General features: G+C 52.3%; 4 protein-coding genes and 1 long non-coding RNA gene across 6 annotated transcripts; 2 read left to right on the top strand and 3 right to left on the bottom strand.

Annotated features, from left to right (window-relative positions):
• The first annotated feature begins 902 nt into the window (after window positions 1–902).
• LOC147041235 (gamma-enolase) lies at window positions 903–3,339 on the top strand. 2 transcript variants are annotated; one of them, XM_085900282.1, is made up of 12 exons: window positions 903–987; window positions 1,078–1,173; window positions 1,302–1,360; window positions 1,427–1,496; window positions 1,559–1,692; window positions 1,772–1,863; window positions 1,928–2,058; window positions 2,124–2,321; window positions 2,399–2,600; window positions 2,681–2,789; window positions 2,874–2,932; window positions 3,077–3,339. In XM_085900282.1, exons 1-12 carry the CDS (start codon window positions 903–905, stop codon window positions 3,144–3,146), a joined length of 1,305 nt encoding a protein of 434 aa, XP_085756408.1. In that variant the 3' UTR covers window positions 3,147–3,339. The 2 variants fall into 2 exon arrangements, with proteins under 2 accessions (XP_085756408.1, XP_085756407.1); XM_085900281.1 differs by having other exon boundaries at window positions 1,302–1,496.
• On the bottom strand, window positions 2,146–3,447 carry LOC147041234 (uncharacterized). Its single transcript, XR_015062869.1, has 3 exons — window positions 2,631–3,447; window positions 2,369–2,553; window positions 2,146–2,292 (listed from the first exon to the last, which is right to left on the bottom strand). It is a non-coding gene; the product is annotated as an uncharacterized LOC147041234 (long non-coding RNA).
• A 606-nt stretch (window positions 3,448–4,053) lies between these two features.
• On the bottom strand, window positions 4,054–7,317 carry LOC147041233 (coiled-coil domain-containing protein 106-like). Its single transcript, XM_085900913.1, has 7 exons — window positions 7,175–7,317; window positions 5,579–5,701; window positions 5,293–5,487; window positions 5,060–5,206; window positions 4,786–4,986; window positions 4,549–4,709; window positions 4,054–4,487 (listed from the first exon to the last, which is right to left on the bottom strand). The coding sequence occupies exons 1-7, from the start codon at window positions 7,212–7,214 to the stop codon at window positions 4,332–4,334; spliced, it is 1,023 nt and encodes a 340-aa protein (XP_085757039.1). The 5' UTR covers window positions 7,215–7,317; the 3' UTR covers window positions 4,054–4,331.
• A 1,235-nt stretch (window positions 7,318–8,552) lies between these two features.
• On the top strand, window positions 8,553–10,608 carry LOC147041232 (recoverin-like). Its single transcript, XM_085900764.1, has 4 exons — window positions 8,553–8,627; window positions 8,698–9,080; window positions 10,241–10,352; window positions 10,426–10,608. Exons 2-4 carry the CDS (start codon window positions 8,700–8,702, stop codon window positions 10,509–10,511), a joined length of 579 nt encoding a protein of 192 aa, XP_085756890.1. The 5' UTR covers window positions 8,553–8,627; window positions 8,698–8,699; the 3' UTR covers window positions 10,512–10,608.
• Window positions 10,609–11,572: 964 nt separating this feature from the next.
• LOC147041231 (germ cell-specific gene 1-like protein) lies at window positions 11,573–14,217 on the bottom strand. The gene is made up of 8 exons (XM_085901343.1): window positions 14,189–14,217; window positions 13,956–14,059; window positions 13,515–13,876; window positions 12,841–13,035; window positions 12,722–12,781; window positions 12,500–12,658; window positions 12,308–12,419; window positions 11,573–12,223 (listed from the first exon to the last, which is right to left on the bottom strand). Exons 3-8 carry the CDS (start codon window positions 13,708–13,710, stop codon window positions 11,740–11,742), a joined length of 1,206 nt encoding a protein of 401 aa, XP_085757469.1. The 5' UTR covers window positions 13,711–13,876; window positions 13,956–14,059; window positions 14,189–14,217; the 3' UTR covers window positions 11,573–11,739.
• Window positions 14,218–14,345: the final 128 nt, after the last annotated feature.

Below are 14,345 nucleotides of genomic sequence, written 5' to 3'. Positions count from 1 at the left end.
CGGCTGGAAGGATCAAGAGAGGCAGGCTCGCGCTCGCCCTTCACTTGTAATTGTGCGTAATGAAAAACGGAGAGAAAAAGCGATTTGTGATTTTGATTGGCACCGGCTCCAGAAAAAAAAAATGCTTCATATGGCGACGATCCCGTCGCGTAGCGGTTTAGCTGAGATGCACTGCAGCACCGTGTCTGTCTGTCTGTCTGTCTGCTGTGCTTTGGAGAGCACTGCAGTGTGCGGAAGGAGGAAGGTGTGGCGTGATGCCTTCAGGGTTCTCCCTCCCTCCACGGAGGCTTGCGTAACGCGCCAACGAACGGGGAGGCGAGCGAAAATGCTTGAGTAGATGAAAGCAGACAAGTCACAGTGCCACTTTTTTAAATACGCACTTCGATAGGTGTCAGATCTCCCCCCCCCTCATACTTCCCACAATTTTTATCCACTTTGGCGCCATTCTGTCGCGTTTTGGTGTCACTAAACCGTACAACCCTTTCACAATAGACAAAAGTAGTGCTTTGCCGCCACCACCACCACCAGTAGGTTAATGTCTACCATGTTGCTACATTGTTTGAGGGCGCCAACCTGCGTTCGACCCGTTCCTTGCGGGTTTTTCTAAGAAGCACGGCACCTATCATCTCTCACCGCTTTGTCCTCCAAATGAAAAGAAGATTTATTCGATTCTTCCAAAAAAGAGGCAGAACGTCCTTGTTTTGAAGCTCTCACTCCCAGTTGAGGTGGACTGCACACATCACACCTGAAGCAAAGGCAGAAAAACAACGGCAAAATATTCACGGATGATTTGGATCATTTCAAAATGGCACGGCCTCAAGCCGTCGTTACCCTGGCTAGCAGAGGCTATATAGAAAGTCAGCTAACCTGTCTGGGTCACACGTTTGCTCCCTGCTGACAGGATGTCAATTGTCAGCATCGTGGCCAGGGAGATCCTGGACTCGCGAGGGAATCCCACGGTGGAAGTGGACCTCCGCACCGACAAAGGTGATCTGCTGGTAAACTAGTTTAAAAGGTTCATCGGCGCCACCGACGGCGCCCGTCCTTCCACCGCAATCATCCAAATCTTTGTCACAGGAGTCTTTCGCGCGGCCGTTCCCAGCGGTGCCTCGACGGGCATCTACGAGGCTTTGGAGCTCAGAGACGACGACAAGAGCAGATACAAGGGAAAAGGTGAGCGAGCGCAGCACAACACGCTAGCCAGCAGAGGGCGGGAGCGAGCAGCGCCGGCCGGCCAGCTGCAGTCTCCAGCGGCTTCCTTTGGATTGGAATGAAGATGAAAAGTTTGGTTTTCCCTTCAGGAGTCCTGAAGGCTGTCGGACATATCAATGACACGTTGGGTCCTGCGCTTATCGCTTCTGTGAGTATCACGAGCAATACGGGCAACATGGCTCACAATGACCGATGCGTGTGTGCGTGCGTGAAGGGCATCAGCGTGGTGGAGCAGGAGAGGCTGGACAACCTGATGATCGAGATGGACGGCACGGAAAACAAATGTAAGTGGGCCGGAGATTTGCGCAGAAAAGTGACTCACCGCCGTCCCGCGCTTGACCCACAGCTCAGTTCGGGGCCAACGCCATCCTGGGCGTGTCGCTGGCCATCTGCAAGGCGGGCGCTGCCCACAAGGACGTCCCCCTTTACCGACATATTGCTGACCTGGCCGGGAACACGGAAATGGTTCTGCCTGTGCCCGTGAGTCGCTAGCGGCACAAAAACACGGACAACATGTCTCCCACCTTGTCGTTGAGCCACCTCTGCCGGTCTTCCGAAGGCGTTCAACGTGATCAACGGAGGTTCTCACGCCGGCAACAAACTGGCCATGCAGGAGTTCATGGTGCTTCCTGTGGGCGCCGAGTCCTTCAAGTAAGACGTTCCATCGATCGGGTCGGGCTCATCCGGCAGCTGAGCGGCATGTCTGTCTGCCAAGGGAGGCGTTGAGGATAGGCTCGGAGCTCTACCACACGCTGAAGGGCGTCATCCAGCAGAAGTACGGACAGGACGCCACCAACGTAGGAGACGAAGGAGGGTTCGCGCCCAACATCCTGGAAAACAGCGAGGGTGAGGAGCAACATGAACATCGCTGTCAAGATGATCCCATGGTGATCATGTGAATGTTTGTTCAGCTCTGGACCTTCTTCAGACGGCCATTGAGAAAGCGGGCTTCACGGACAAGGTGGTGGTGGGCATGGATGTGGCTGCCTCGGAGTTCTACCGTGAGGGCAAGTATGACCTTGACTTCAAGTCCCCGCCAGACGCCGGGCGCCACATCAGCGCAGAGGAGCTAGCCGACATCTACCAGGGCTTCGTCAACAACTACCCGGGTGGGTTGGGGAATCCCCCCCCTCCACACACGTACGGCATCGCTCACCTAACGTGACACGTCCCTTTCCCCTCTCAGTGGTGTCCATCGAGGACCCGTTTGACCAGGACGACTGGGAGGCCTGGTCCCGTCTGACGGCCCGCGTGGGTATCCAGGTGGTGGGCGACGACCTGACGGTGACCAACCCCAAGCGCATTGAGAAGGCGGCCGAGGAACGCGCCTGCAACTGCCTGCTACTCAAAGTCAACCAGATCGGCTCCGTCACCGAAGCCATACAAGCGTACGTAGGCAACAAAGTGATGGCGGCTACCTGCCGTGCTCCCAACGGTGCTTTCCTCACGTGAGTGTTGCCCTCTGCAGGTGCAAACTGGCCCAGGCCAACGGCTGGGGTGTCATGGTCAGCCATCGCTCCGGGGAGACCGAAGACACCTTCATTGCAGACCTGGTGGTTGGACTGTGCACTGGACAGGTACGCACGCTTGCACAAACACACGCGCACACGTTCTTCAATGACTTGCAACCTGACGTGAGAGTGTGTGTGTGTGTGTCGTAGATCAAGACTGGCGCCCCCTGCAGGTCCGAAAGGTTGGCCAAATATAACCAGCTCTTGAGGTCAGTGCACCCACAATCCTTTGCGGCAGGTCAGACTTACTTTAGCATTAGCTACCAAATGCTAATGGGGCACCTGCTGACATAAACACTCCAATTCCCAGAATGAAATTTTGCTCCTCACTCATCCTGTCTTCTTGTCTGCAGGATTGAGGAGGAGCTGGGAGACCAGGCCCGCTTCGCAGGACACAACTTTAGGAACCCCAGCGTCCTGTGAAAAGCGCGCACACGCGCACACACACACACGCACGCTGAGCCATGTACGAAGGAAAACTCACTCAAGCAAAAACAAGCAAGTTAAAAAAATATATATATATGCACTGGACTCTTATGACGTAAGGGGGATGAGGCTGTATGCACGCGCACGCACACACGCGCGCCCATACGCGCGCTCCCACACACACGCGTACACACACACACATTTGCAGGTGGAGTTCAAAAGCCAGCCATGCTGTTATGCAGTTTTGAAAGTGTACTTTGAAAAGAAAGCGAAGGCTTCTGCAGGATACGCCCTTCTCCTCCTCTCCATCCTCACGTTCTCCTTTTCGACTCTACGTGACACTGAAGTCACATTTAAAAAACGACTTTGCTATTCGCGCGAACTTCCTGTAAGAGATTTAAAGGAACAATATCAGCAAGAAGCAGCAGCAGACGGCACATTCATGCAAAAGGTGTGAAATAAAACCATTTACAGTTGGAGCCCAACGCGTGCGAGTTTCAATCCAGCGCGTCAGCATCAGTCAACCATTTAAGATCGTTTTGAGAAACCATGACAGAAAAAATTGTTTCTAAACCACTTGGGATTGGAATATGTTTTATTTGTTCATTATAAATTGTAGGCATCAAACACTCCTAATGTGTGCATCGAGTGTTCACCTCTGGGAAAAAAAAAAGTTAATCGGTGAAAGCTCAAGTTATGACGTATACGTCACTGCACTACTGTTTTTGTCCACAGGGAGGCGCTGGAGTAATAGAAAGTCATCAAGCTGTGCGAATTTCGAACGGCACGCTAATTAGCGTCAACTTAAAAATGAGCATCTAAGTTTAACATGAGCAAAAATGCTCCAGATTTGTATCACTCTCAATTCATCGAATGTCGCGGAATCAAATTAGTTCAAAACAAGTCTTTTAACGTGTGCTTTTATTCATCGACGACGATGAAGACCCCACAACTTAAATACAGTTTCCGACATCTTTGCTCTTCCGACTTCCCGAAGAACACAAACTGTGCCGTGCAAACTTGAAGAAGAAATCAAATGGATCTTTAACACTTCTCACCATTCGTGCCGGACTTGGAGCCAGACAAAATGGAGCAAAGTTTGTGCAAATAAAAAGAAAGGAAACCCTAAAGTGGCTTCATGTGACAGGCTGGAGGAGATCAGTAGAGCCAATTGTCTTCTGGTTAGTTCCTGAAGCGGTAGGAGATGGGCAGCAGCTTGTGATTTTTCTTCATCTTCTCCACTTTGACGCGTGTCTGCTCATCCATGATTTTGTAGCAGCGCCTGGCGTAGTCCAGCAGCTTCTCCTTGGCCGCCTCAAACTCGCCCACCACGTCCATCTGCAAAGGTCAGGGGTCGTACTTCATAACATTGGAGAACATATTAAGACAAAACGGACACCTTGTCCGGCGCCACCAGCAGGAGCTCAGCGATGGGCGAGGTGGAGGCCATGGTGTTGCGGTCCACCCCGTGGATCTGGAAGGCTCGGGACATGCTCCTCACGCGCTGGTAAGTTGCCAGGATCTTCTTATAGCGGATCAGAACCCCGTCAGGGTCTTTGACTGCATGCGGGGGAGCACACTCCGAATCAAAGGCAATCGGGCCCGCCCAGCCGTTGTCAAAGGGGCGACCTCTCACCTCTCTGCCTCTCCCTGCTGTGCGTGATGCGGAAGATCCTCCTCATCTTCATCCCGTGGCCCTTCCTCGTGGCGCTGCCAACCTCCAGCAAAGAGTCCTGCCCTTCGTCCTCATCCTCCTCCCCCTCCCCTTCCTCCTGCTCCTCCAGGTACTCCTCGTCCGTGTAGAACCTTTCCTCCTTTAAGCGAATCTCCTGCTTAACTGCGGGCCAGCCGCAAGGATTCGCTCGGACTTTCTCATCCCAAAAGGCAAATGATGTATATTATTTTCTTACCGGGGACGGCGTGCCCGTGGTGAGATAGCAGCACAGGGCCCGGCAGACGTTTGCGGATCAGTCCAGAGCGGGTGGTCATGGGAGAGGGGGGGCAAGCGGGTCCGTCGGTCGGAGTCGTCACACCGCGCTGGGTGCCCCCGCACCATTCTGGAAAGATATTTTTTTTTTGCTTCTCGCGACATGAGATTGGCGATTTCCCCCCTTAAAAAAATATGACAGTCGGATCAGCTCACCCTCCGGCCCCCCCCGCACGCCCACGATGAGGCGATCCAGTTGGCAGCGCAGGAAGTTGCGCTCCTCCTCCAGCTCCTCGATGCGCCGCTGCAGCCAGGCGTTCTTCTCCAGCGCCACGTAGAGGTGAGCCCGCAGATTGGACACCAGGATGAAGGGCCCGTATGGCGAGGGGGTTGCCTCCTGCGTGCCGGGCTCTGCGTGGGGAGGCCACGGACGGATTTTAGGAGGGCAGTTGTTTGCAAAGGGACGACACTTTTTTTTTTTTCTTCAATTTATCATCCGTACCGTCCATCATGTGCTGGCCTTGCTGGCAGGAGGCAGGCCTCTCCATGCCTTCCTCCAAGGGGTAAGACGCATCGTACGATTCTGGCGAGAAACCTCCCCCTCCTGGCGCCGTGGCGACGTGAGCTAATAACACATGAAACAGAATACAATCTTCAATTAAAAAAAGAGGACATTTCATTTCATCTCTCACCAGTTCCTTAATTTTATTCCCACGTCAATTTGTGACCTGAAATGGACCTGTGTCATAGTCATAAATTGCTCCGCCTGGCGCTACGTCTTACCTGAGATGGAACTAAGCAGCAGGCGTATTACCACCTCGGCTAATACCTGACATTGACCTGAGGAGTAGCCACCGTCATACTTGATCCACCCGCAGGCAGAGAAAGGCTTCTCCTAGCTGTTGGCCATGGCCGTGAAGTCGTCATATGAATAAATGAGTCATAACGCAAATCATTGGTTGCACCTTTACTGACTCCCTCCAATTTTGCGGTGTGGGGGGTAATCTCAGTGGAAAAGCTGATCGCAAGATGATATTCTTACTATTGATGGGTCCGGCAACGCCGACGCTTTAAAAAAAAGTCACGTGACCGAACGAGCAGCAGTATATATATAGTCTGTCAAGGAAGCGCATTGTCAACGGGATGGATATGCTAAAACAATATCTGATCTTTTGCGGTTCATCCTGGAAGTTAGCAAGAATTATGGAACAGCCCCAAGTCAGATACTGGGACAATCAAAAGACCCACCACACCACACCACACTGCACCGCACTCCAGCCTCATCTGTGCCGTGTGAGTGGGTGGGTGTTTTCAACGGCGGGAGAAATTGTGGCCAATAAGCGCAACAGGTTCAATTTCAAAACATTGGAAAAATTTATTGTTTTAAATAAAAATGTGTAAAAAAAAAAAACAAATCCCAATGCTCGAGCATCCTCTTTCTCAACACGTTCACTTCGATTTTCATGTTATGATACATGTTCACATTATTAACTGTAACTACAAAATTAAATACATTTTCAATTTAAATAAATATGTGAAAGAATACAATATAAAATATCCATCCATCCATCCATTTTCTGAACTGCTTTGCCCCACGGGGGTCGCGGGCGTGCTGGAGCCTATTCCAGCCGTCATCGGGTAGTAGGCGGGGGGACACCCTGAACTGGTTGCCAGCCAATCGCAGGGCACACAGAGACGAACAAGTGCTCAATCGGCCTATGTTTTTGGGATGTGGGAAGAAACCGGAGTGCCTGGAGAAAACCCACGCGGGCTCGGGGAGAACATGCAAACTCCACACAGGGAGGGTCGGAGATGAAATCGAACCCGCACCCTCCTAACTGTGAGGCGGACGCGCTACCCAGTGCGCCACCGAGCCGCCTATTATAAAATATAATGACTTCAATTAATTAATGTATATACTACTGCCTGTGGTATTTTTTAAGGTCCAGCGGGTGTCAGCAGTCAGCGACACAGCATCGACACAGTGTCAATACAGTTTGGCAAGGTGTCGAAACCATACACGACGCCTCATGGACCCATCACTAATTATTACTCATAAAGCATTTGAAAACGTTTTTTTTCAGCCATGCAAAGTTACCTGGCGCGCTTGGATCGTCCAAGTTGCTTGCTGGATTCATCGTGCAGATGCCTTCGATGTGTGCGTTTTCCACCAGAGACTCGCGCGGAAGCTGAACGGTTACACATCTGTAATGCAAACAATGACTTGATTATAAGAGGTCCGGCCCAGGTGAGCTGACTCACGCGCGTGCGCACCACGGAGCCACTCACCTCGCCGCAAGTACCCGGATGCATACCGTGCTCGTTCACGCGGACGAGCACGTCGCCGGCGTTGTACGCTAAAAGGTGGGAAGATGTCACGCACGGGCGGGGAGGCAGGAAAGTGTGGCGATGAAGAGTTGTTCGTCAGCGTAAAGACAATGAGCTTGAACTCTTAAAATAAAACCTCCAAGGTCCGGTCAAGGCGATTTGACGCCACTTTTCCACTGGCGCTTTTGTTCCGTTGCCAAATCCTCTTTCGGCCGCCTCACCTCGCCACCTTGGGCCGCCCATCGCTAATCTCTCCGCCCCCCTCGTCAATCACAGGATTCCCTTGGCCGTAAGAGGATGCAAAGCGGGGAGAAAGTTGTTTCCACTCCAAAAGGCGATTTGCGAGCTCGGGGGGCCCAAGAAAAAAAACAACCAATGAAAGCAAGAAGGCGTGGCTAAAGGTGTCAATCATTTTTGGCACGGGAGTGGGCAACCCCCAAGTCTTCTCCCTCATTTGCCCACGCGCGTCGGCGCCCCGCCTTGTAAAAGAAGGCAGGTTGCGCAGATGGCGTGCCCGCCACCCTTTAAGCTCCATCGAGTGTCACCTGCTGGATTTGCAGGCTAAGTCTTAGCCCGCTGGAAGGTCAAAAGTTGCAGAGCCTACGTCTCGCATTCTTTTAATCGCTTCATCTGATGTTTGTTTTACTTCCGTCGCCGCTCTGTGGTATCTCATCATCGCACACAAACACATACACACACACACACGCCTCCATCAGCTCGATTTTCTTTTGGGGGGGGGGGGGCTTTTTTTTTTTGGACGGGGTGTCTGGTGATCAGAAGTGGGGAAAAAAAGTCAAGATGCAAATGCCATGTTAATGTTCTGACAATTTAAACTGAAAATAAATCCAAAATAAAATTAGGCCTTGATCCAGCAAGCCCTGAAACTCATTACTCGTATGTGTGTGTGTACGATGATGGGACTCACATGAGCGCTCCCGCAGCCCCGCCTCAGGTTGATGGTCTTTAATTGACTAATCCCAAAGGGCGGAGGCGGGTTGCTTCGGCAGATTCCCGTCGGTCCCACACAGATCTGCTGCCGCCACACGTACAGGTAAGCAACAAAATCGCCACCACTAAATGAAGCAAGTTTGAGCGAGACAATGAGGCGTGTTCCTTTTCCTCCTTCCCAGGACTGACAAAGTTCTTTGCAGGGCTCCCCCCATCGGTAGCGCCAGCTTGGAGGCAAACATCTCATCTCATCTGATCATCAACAGCAGCCAGAGGTAGGAGACTTCAATCAAGTCACTTAAAAAGACTTGGACCAGGACTCTTGCTGCCACCTGTGTTCCTCAGTCATGGGAAACTCCAAGAGCGGCGCCGTGTCCAAGGAGATCCTGGAGGACCTGAAGCTCCACACAAAGTTCTCGGAGACGGAAATCACGCAGTGGTATGACAACTTCAAGAGGCAGTGCCCCACCGGCCGCCTCACCAAGGAGGAGTTCCAGGCCATCTACAGCAAGTTCTTCCCGGAGAGCGACGGCAACATCTACGCGCAGCACGTCTTCCGATCCTTCGACACCAATGACGATGGCACCCTAGACTTCAAGGAGTACATCATCGCCCTGCACATGACCTCCACCGGAAAGACCACTCGCAAGCTGGAGTGGGCCTTCTCGCTCTTCGACGTGGACAAGAACGGATATATCACCAAGTCCGAGGTCAAGGAAATTTGCACGGTAAGGTCGGTGGGGCAGACAAAACGTGCTACTTTATAATTGACCGCCAGGTGGCGCCAAAGCACCACTCGCGTCTAAATTTGCCTTTGGGGGCTCAAACCATTTCTGATGACATCTTTACGTTCGATTCGCCGCCACGCGTCGTCGGCGCGGATCAAGGTGGCTGGCATCCGCGTGCGCGCGAGATGTGCGAGCGTGATCGGAGCTGTAAAGACTCCACATGCAGGAGATGCAGGATTAAAACTCCAATTGGTGCCAATAAACACGTTAAGCCGGCCGAGTTCTTTGAGGTCACCTGTAAAGCTGGTTTTCTCGTGTCGGGGAATTTGCGGGCAGAAGAAGGTCCATCCATTGGGTCTTGGCGGGTGGGGCAGAGGATAGATCCGTCGCGAGTCCTGCAACACAATTCATGTAGGAGTTATTGATTTGTGCGTTGATACCCCAAATTGAATTGATCCATGCATCAATTTCTAGATGAAATTAATTGTGGCCATTTTCTGGATTGAAAACTTCAAACGATGCGCTTGGCTGCTGGTTTCAGGTCATTTGGGGGAAAAAATAAAAAATAAAAAAGGACGTTTGCTATTTTTTTTTTAATTTGGGGGGGATGAAAGTTGATCTGATGGAGGCAGGGGAGAACAAAGACATCCGGGAGCCCGACAAACTCATCTGGTAATCAACTGCTAATCCGCTGGGCGGCTTGTGCAGACGCTGTCGGATTACGCGAGTGACACATTTTTTTTAGGACTTTTTCCAGCCTCGAGTGGAACCTAAAATGGCACAAGGCCACTCCGGCTGCGTTGCTCTTTGTGCTTTCTTCCAGGACGGTTCTGAAGATAATGACGAAGATGATGGCGATGCTGCTGGGGATGGCGCAGCATTGGGGCCAGGGGGCGCTCTAACACCAGAAATCTGTGTTTAAACGCTCAAAAACGACCTAATTTGGGTCAAATTTGGACCAAGGTGCTAAATTGGGCCAACTTTCTGGGTTGTTTTTTTGTGTACAAAATAGTTTCTGTTCTCTTCATACAAAACAATCAAAAATTGGGTTAAATTGACCCAAGTTACAGTTTTAAGGGTGATGCTCTTGATTTTTTTTCCCCCCCATGTATCGGTCAAGAGAAAAAAACTAGAGCCGTGCGTCTGTGTGTGCGTTTCAGGCCATTTTTAAGCTGATTCCCAAAGACGAGGTGAGCAAACTTGCCGACGATGAAAACACAGCCGAAAAAAGGGCAGAAAAACTGTGGAAGTTCTTTGACAAGGCAGAAAATGGTGAGGGTAAAAATGGGAGACAACTCACATTGGCATCAGTTGGTGTCGATTGTCACGCAGTTGTGTTTTTCAGAGCGCGTGGCCGAGGGCGAGTTCATCCAGGGGGTTCTGGACAACGACGAGGCCCTCCGCTTGATCCAGTACGAGCCGCCCAAGTAGCCGAGTGCAGCGGCAATTCTCACCAGCGATAGCGTTAATTTGCAATCAATCCTTACGTCGTATCTTTTTTTTTTTTAAGTGCATGTGAACGTCATCCGTACAGCAATGACTCCTCTCCTATCTTAGATTTGGGCCAATGAAAATCTCTGATATGATCTATGCCATCATCATGGCATAGATCCGCCATCAAGTTTTTTGTTTTAGAAGAAAGTACAACTTGATGACGTCCGGTAGAGAATCGAGTAGCCACAGGCCCAACGACGATACACATCGTTTACATGCCGTGTAGTTTTGCGTCTCAGGCCAAATGTGCTGTCTTTGCTCTTTTCTTGTTGTCAATAAACGTCGATTGAAACCCCAGCAGTATCACTTTTTGTCATTTTGCCAGTGGAAGGACCGACCGATTTGTGATCTGATGCGGCCACAGGATTTCTTGCATTTTTTTTTTTTTTTTGCGCTCACTTTCTGAAAGATATTTGCCGCCAGGACTTTGGAATGTTTTGTCGTATTTTAGAGCACCCCAGCTTTGCGTCTCTTTGAGTCCGCAGCTGCCTGTGCTGGTGTTTGCGACGCACAAGTAAAGATTAATTTTAACCCGAGCCCAGCTTGGCTTTCACATCTGCCGTCTTCTTGACCCGAATCTTCCTCCTTCTCCTCCTGTTGTTACATCAACGCTCCTCCTTTACTGGCGTAATGAGAGGCTACCCACATAACGACCTCGATGAGCTGTCAATCACCCGCTCGTTTTGTGCAGATTATTGATGTAATCTTGTGCACAGCATCTGTCTCAGGTCCAAAGCGCTCGTTCTTTGCCGCCACGCTCATTAAACGCGGCGCTCACTAAATCCTCCTCCCCTTTACACGAGAGCCTGTGGCACGCTTGAAGAAAAAGGACATAGCCGAGGTTGGAACCCCCGAACCTTTTTTCTTCCGGGTCCCGCCACCGACGTCATAAAGTGGTGAAAAATAAACACACGGGACACCTTTGCTGTGGGGTGAGGAAGCAAGGCGTTTACTCAACATTGTTTTGGATGCATGTCATCACTGGTCATGTTTTATCTCGTCTACGGGGCCATCAAGTTGAAAAAAAAAAAATGTTGGAGTAGTCTTCTTCTTTCTTGTCACGTCTTCTACCTGAGCCAGAATCACACACATCAGTTTGTTCTTCAAAAGTCTGGAAAAACTTTCCTGTCAAGCGTCATGTAGTTCCTCTCCAGACCAGCAGGGGTCAGCAGAGTGAGCCGTCCTTGTCCTCGTGCAGGTAGTCCATCTGGTCCAGCTCCCTTTCGCAGTCCTCGCATCCGTCCACGCCGCATCCCTCCAGTACAAGCATAGCGCCCACGGGCTCGGCCGGCCGCGCCTCCGAGGCTGTCGGGTCGCCGCTCACGCCCACTGCCCCCATCCCCGCCACTCCCATCCCTACCAGCGCCCCGCCGGCCCCGCAGCCCAGCGGCCCCACAGCGGGGCCCGCCCCCCGCGGCCACAGTGGATCCAGTAGCGCCCCCCGCTGGCCCAGCTGGATCAGCTGGCTGACTGAATAGAGACCGCCCCCTGCGCGGAGCACGTCCTCGTAGGACGGGACGCGGGCGGTGGCGCGAACCTCGTCCAAGCGCACGCGGGCGCGGTGCTTCATCTCGATGATGGTTTTGGTGTAAGAATTGAGCGTGGCCACGGCAGCCGCCATGCAGCAGCTGAACGACAGCCACGCCAGGCTGGAGGGGGGGGGGGGGGGGGGGGGGGAGAGCGGAGTGTCAGCGCTTTTCGGAATTCTGATGATGACGCGTGTGCAGACGTACGCAAAGGACCAGCCGTAGTCCCACGTCTGAGGCCTCCAGTCTTTGGGCCCGATGCTGACGGTCATCTGGAAGACGGTGGTGTACATCATATGCGCCACCATGCCCATCATGCCTAGGGTGGGGTGGGGGGGGGGTGAGGATCGGCTGATGCGGATTGCAGTATTATATAAATAACAAAATGAGGCGTGGCACCTGACAGCACGGTGCACATGGCGGCGAAGGCGTTGATCTTGAGGGCGTTCATCTCTCTCTTGGCGCACAGGCAGATGGCCTCCACCCACATGAGCAAGAAGCCCATGGCCAGCAGGCCGATGTACATGAACTCGCTGACCACCGACAGCCACAGCACACCTGCAGGGGGCAGACGCGGGCGTCAGCGGCGGCGCCCGGCCGGCCGACCGAGGCGACACCCACCTTGAGTCTCGCCCGGGGTCAGCTCGATGAAGCTGCGACACTTTTCCTCCTGGTCCTCCCCTGGAAGGAACGAAGACGGCAATCAGCAGACGGCCGTCCGTTTCCTGCGGGCCACTCACCTTCATTGTGCCTCTCACATGAGAGCCAGAATCCCGTGTGGAAGTAACGCAGCATGTACTTGTCCTCGCCCGTCTCCCAGATGTAGTGGACAGCGTTGGCCAGCTGCTTCCTCCTGAGGATGGCCAGTTGCTCCTTCTGCAGCCACGTCAGCGTCACGTTGGACGGCGGGTTCCTGGGGTCCGGCGTTGGGGCCTCTGAGGGGGGGGGGGGTGGTGACAGTTTTCAGAGACTCTCAGTTTATAGAAGTTTCCTTCTCGGGTCTGACTTTTAAGGCTAACACGTAGCCACCTAGCATGATGACGTCAAGGTTTAAGGAGGATTGAGTGCTGTTTTGCATCCTGGCCCTTCATCGGGTAACTCTTAATCTGATGATTCCTTAGGGTGACGCTGCCCACACATGTGCAACATTGTATAGCACATGCTGGAAAAAAAAAATAAAAAAAGATAAGCCTGCCACAATCCACAAGAGTTGGGAGATTAGCAACAAAGCTTTCGGGGATTATGAGAATCCGCGCCAGTCCGCTGTTTGATAAAACAACGACCGTATGTGTCACAACAGTACTTTGATGCGTGCTCCTTCTCAACTTTGCCACAAAACAAACCCCAAAGACAGTTTGGCTATTGTCATCAAAAGCACCCGATAAATTGCTTTGACACTAGGTGGCGCTCTGACCTGTGGTGTAGGGCTGACTGTTGTTCTGGCCGCAGTTTCTCATCTTGACAGGCGACAGGCAGAGCGGCTTGACCACCTTGTGGGTCCCCTCGCACCAGTACGACGTGCAGAAGGCCGACACGGACAAACTGAGGGCCAACGAGGTCAACCCTAGCGACAGCAGGGAACGCTGTCGGCGGGACATCTTTTCCAACATGGCCGACGGCACCGCTTCCTCTCGCCGGCTGCGGACCGGGCTCAGAGACGCGGCGGCATGGCCAAACCCGGGCCGGGAAGTTTGAGAAACGGGCGGACGGCAAAGGCGGATGCGTCTACTTCACTTTTCCGGCACTTTGCCAAAGGCTACGTGGCAATTTCCCAACCTTAATGCAGACCAAGCACACGTTCCACCTCAACATGGATCGAGTAAGGCACCCTCTCCCTTTTTGTTTCATGACTCACCTGACGATGACGAGCGGACAGCTTCTCCCATCCCGCTGAGTCGTCCTAAGATGAACGTATTCAACGTGATGCCAGGATTTTCCAAAATTGGCTTCTGGTCAATGCTGAAAGTTAACAGAACGTCCGAACAAGACGGAATGCTAAAACATGAGCAAGTACTAAAATCTGACACGGAGTGCTGAAATCATGGACTTTTTTTTTTTTCTTCTTCTTAAAATGCCTTGATGACTCACCGGCATGAGGACTTTGTTGCCGCTGCTCTCCGTCCGTCCGTCCGTCCATGCGTCCGTTTGGGTGCTGGTGTGGCGCGGCAAAGCTGTCCGCTTTTCTTGGCGTAATCCTGGCGAGTCATCATCACAAGTCCATCTGTCGCTAGGCTCTGCTCAGAAC

This window comes from Syngnathus leptorhynchus, chromosome 20 (genome assembly GCF_054491065.1).
Source record: "Syngnathus leptorhynchus isolate UIUO chromosome 20, UIUO_Slep, whole genome shotgun sequence".
NCBI classification, from domain to species: domain Eukaryota; kingdom Metazoa; phylum Chordata; class Actinopteri; order Syngnathiformes; family Syngnathidae; genus Syngnathus; species Syngnathus leptorhynchus.
The sequence above is the reverse complement of the archived record's forward strand: the minus strand, read 5'-3'. Positions and strand labels throughout refer to the sequence as shown.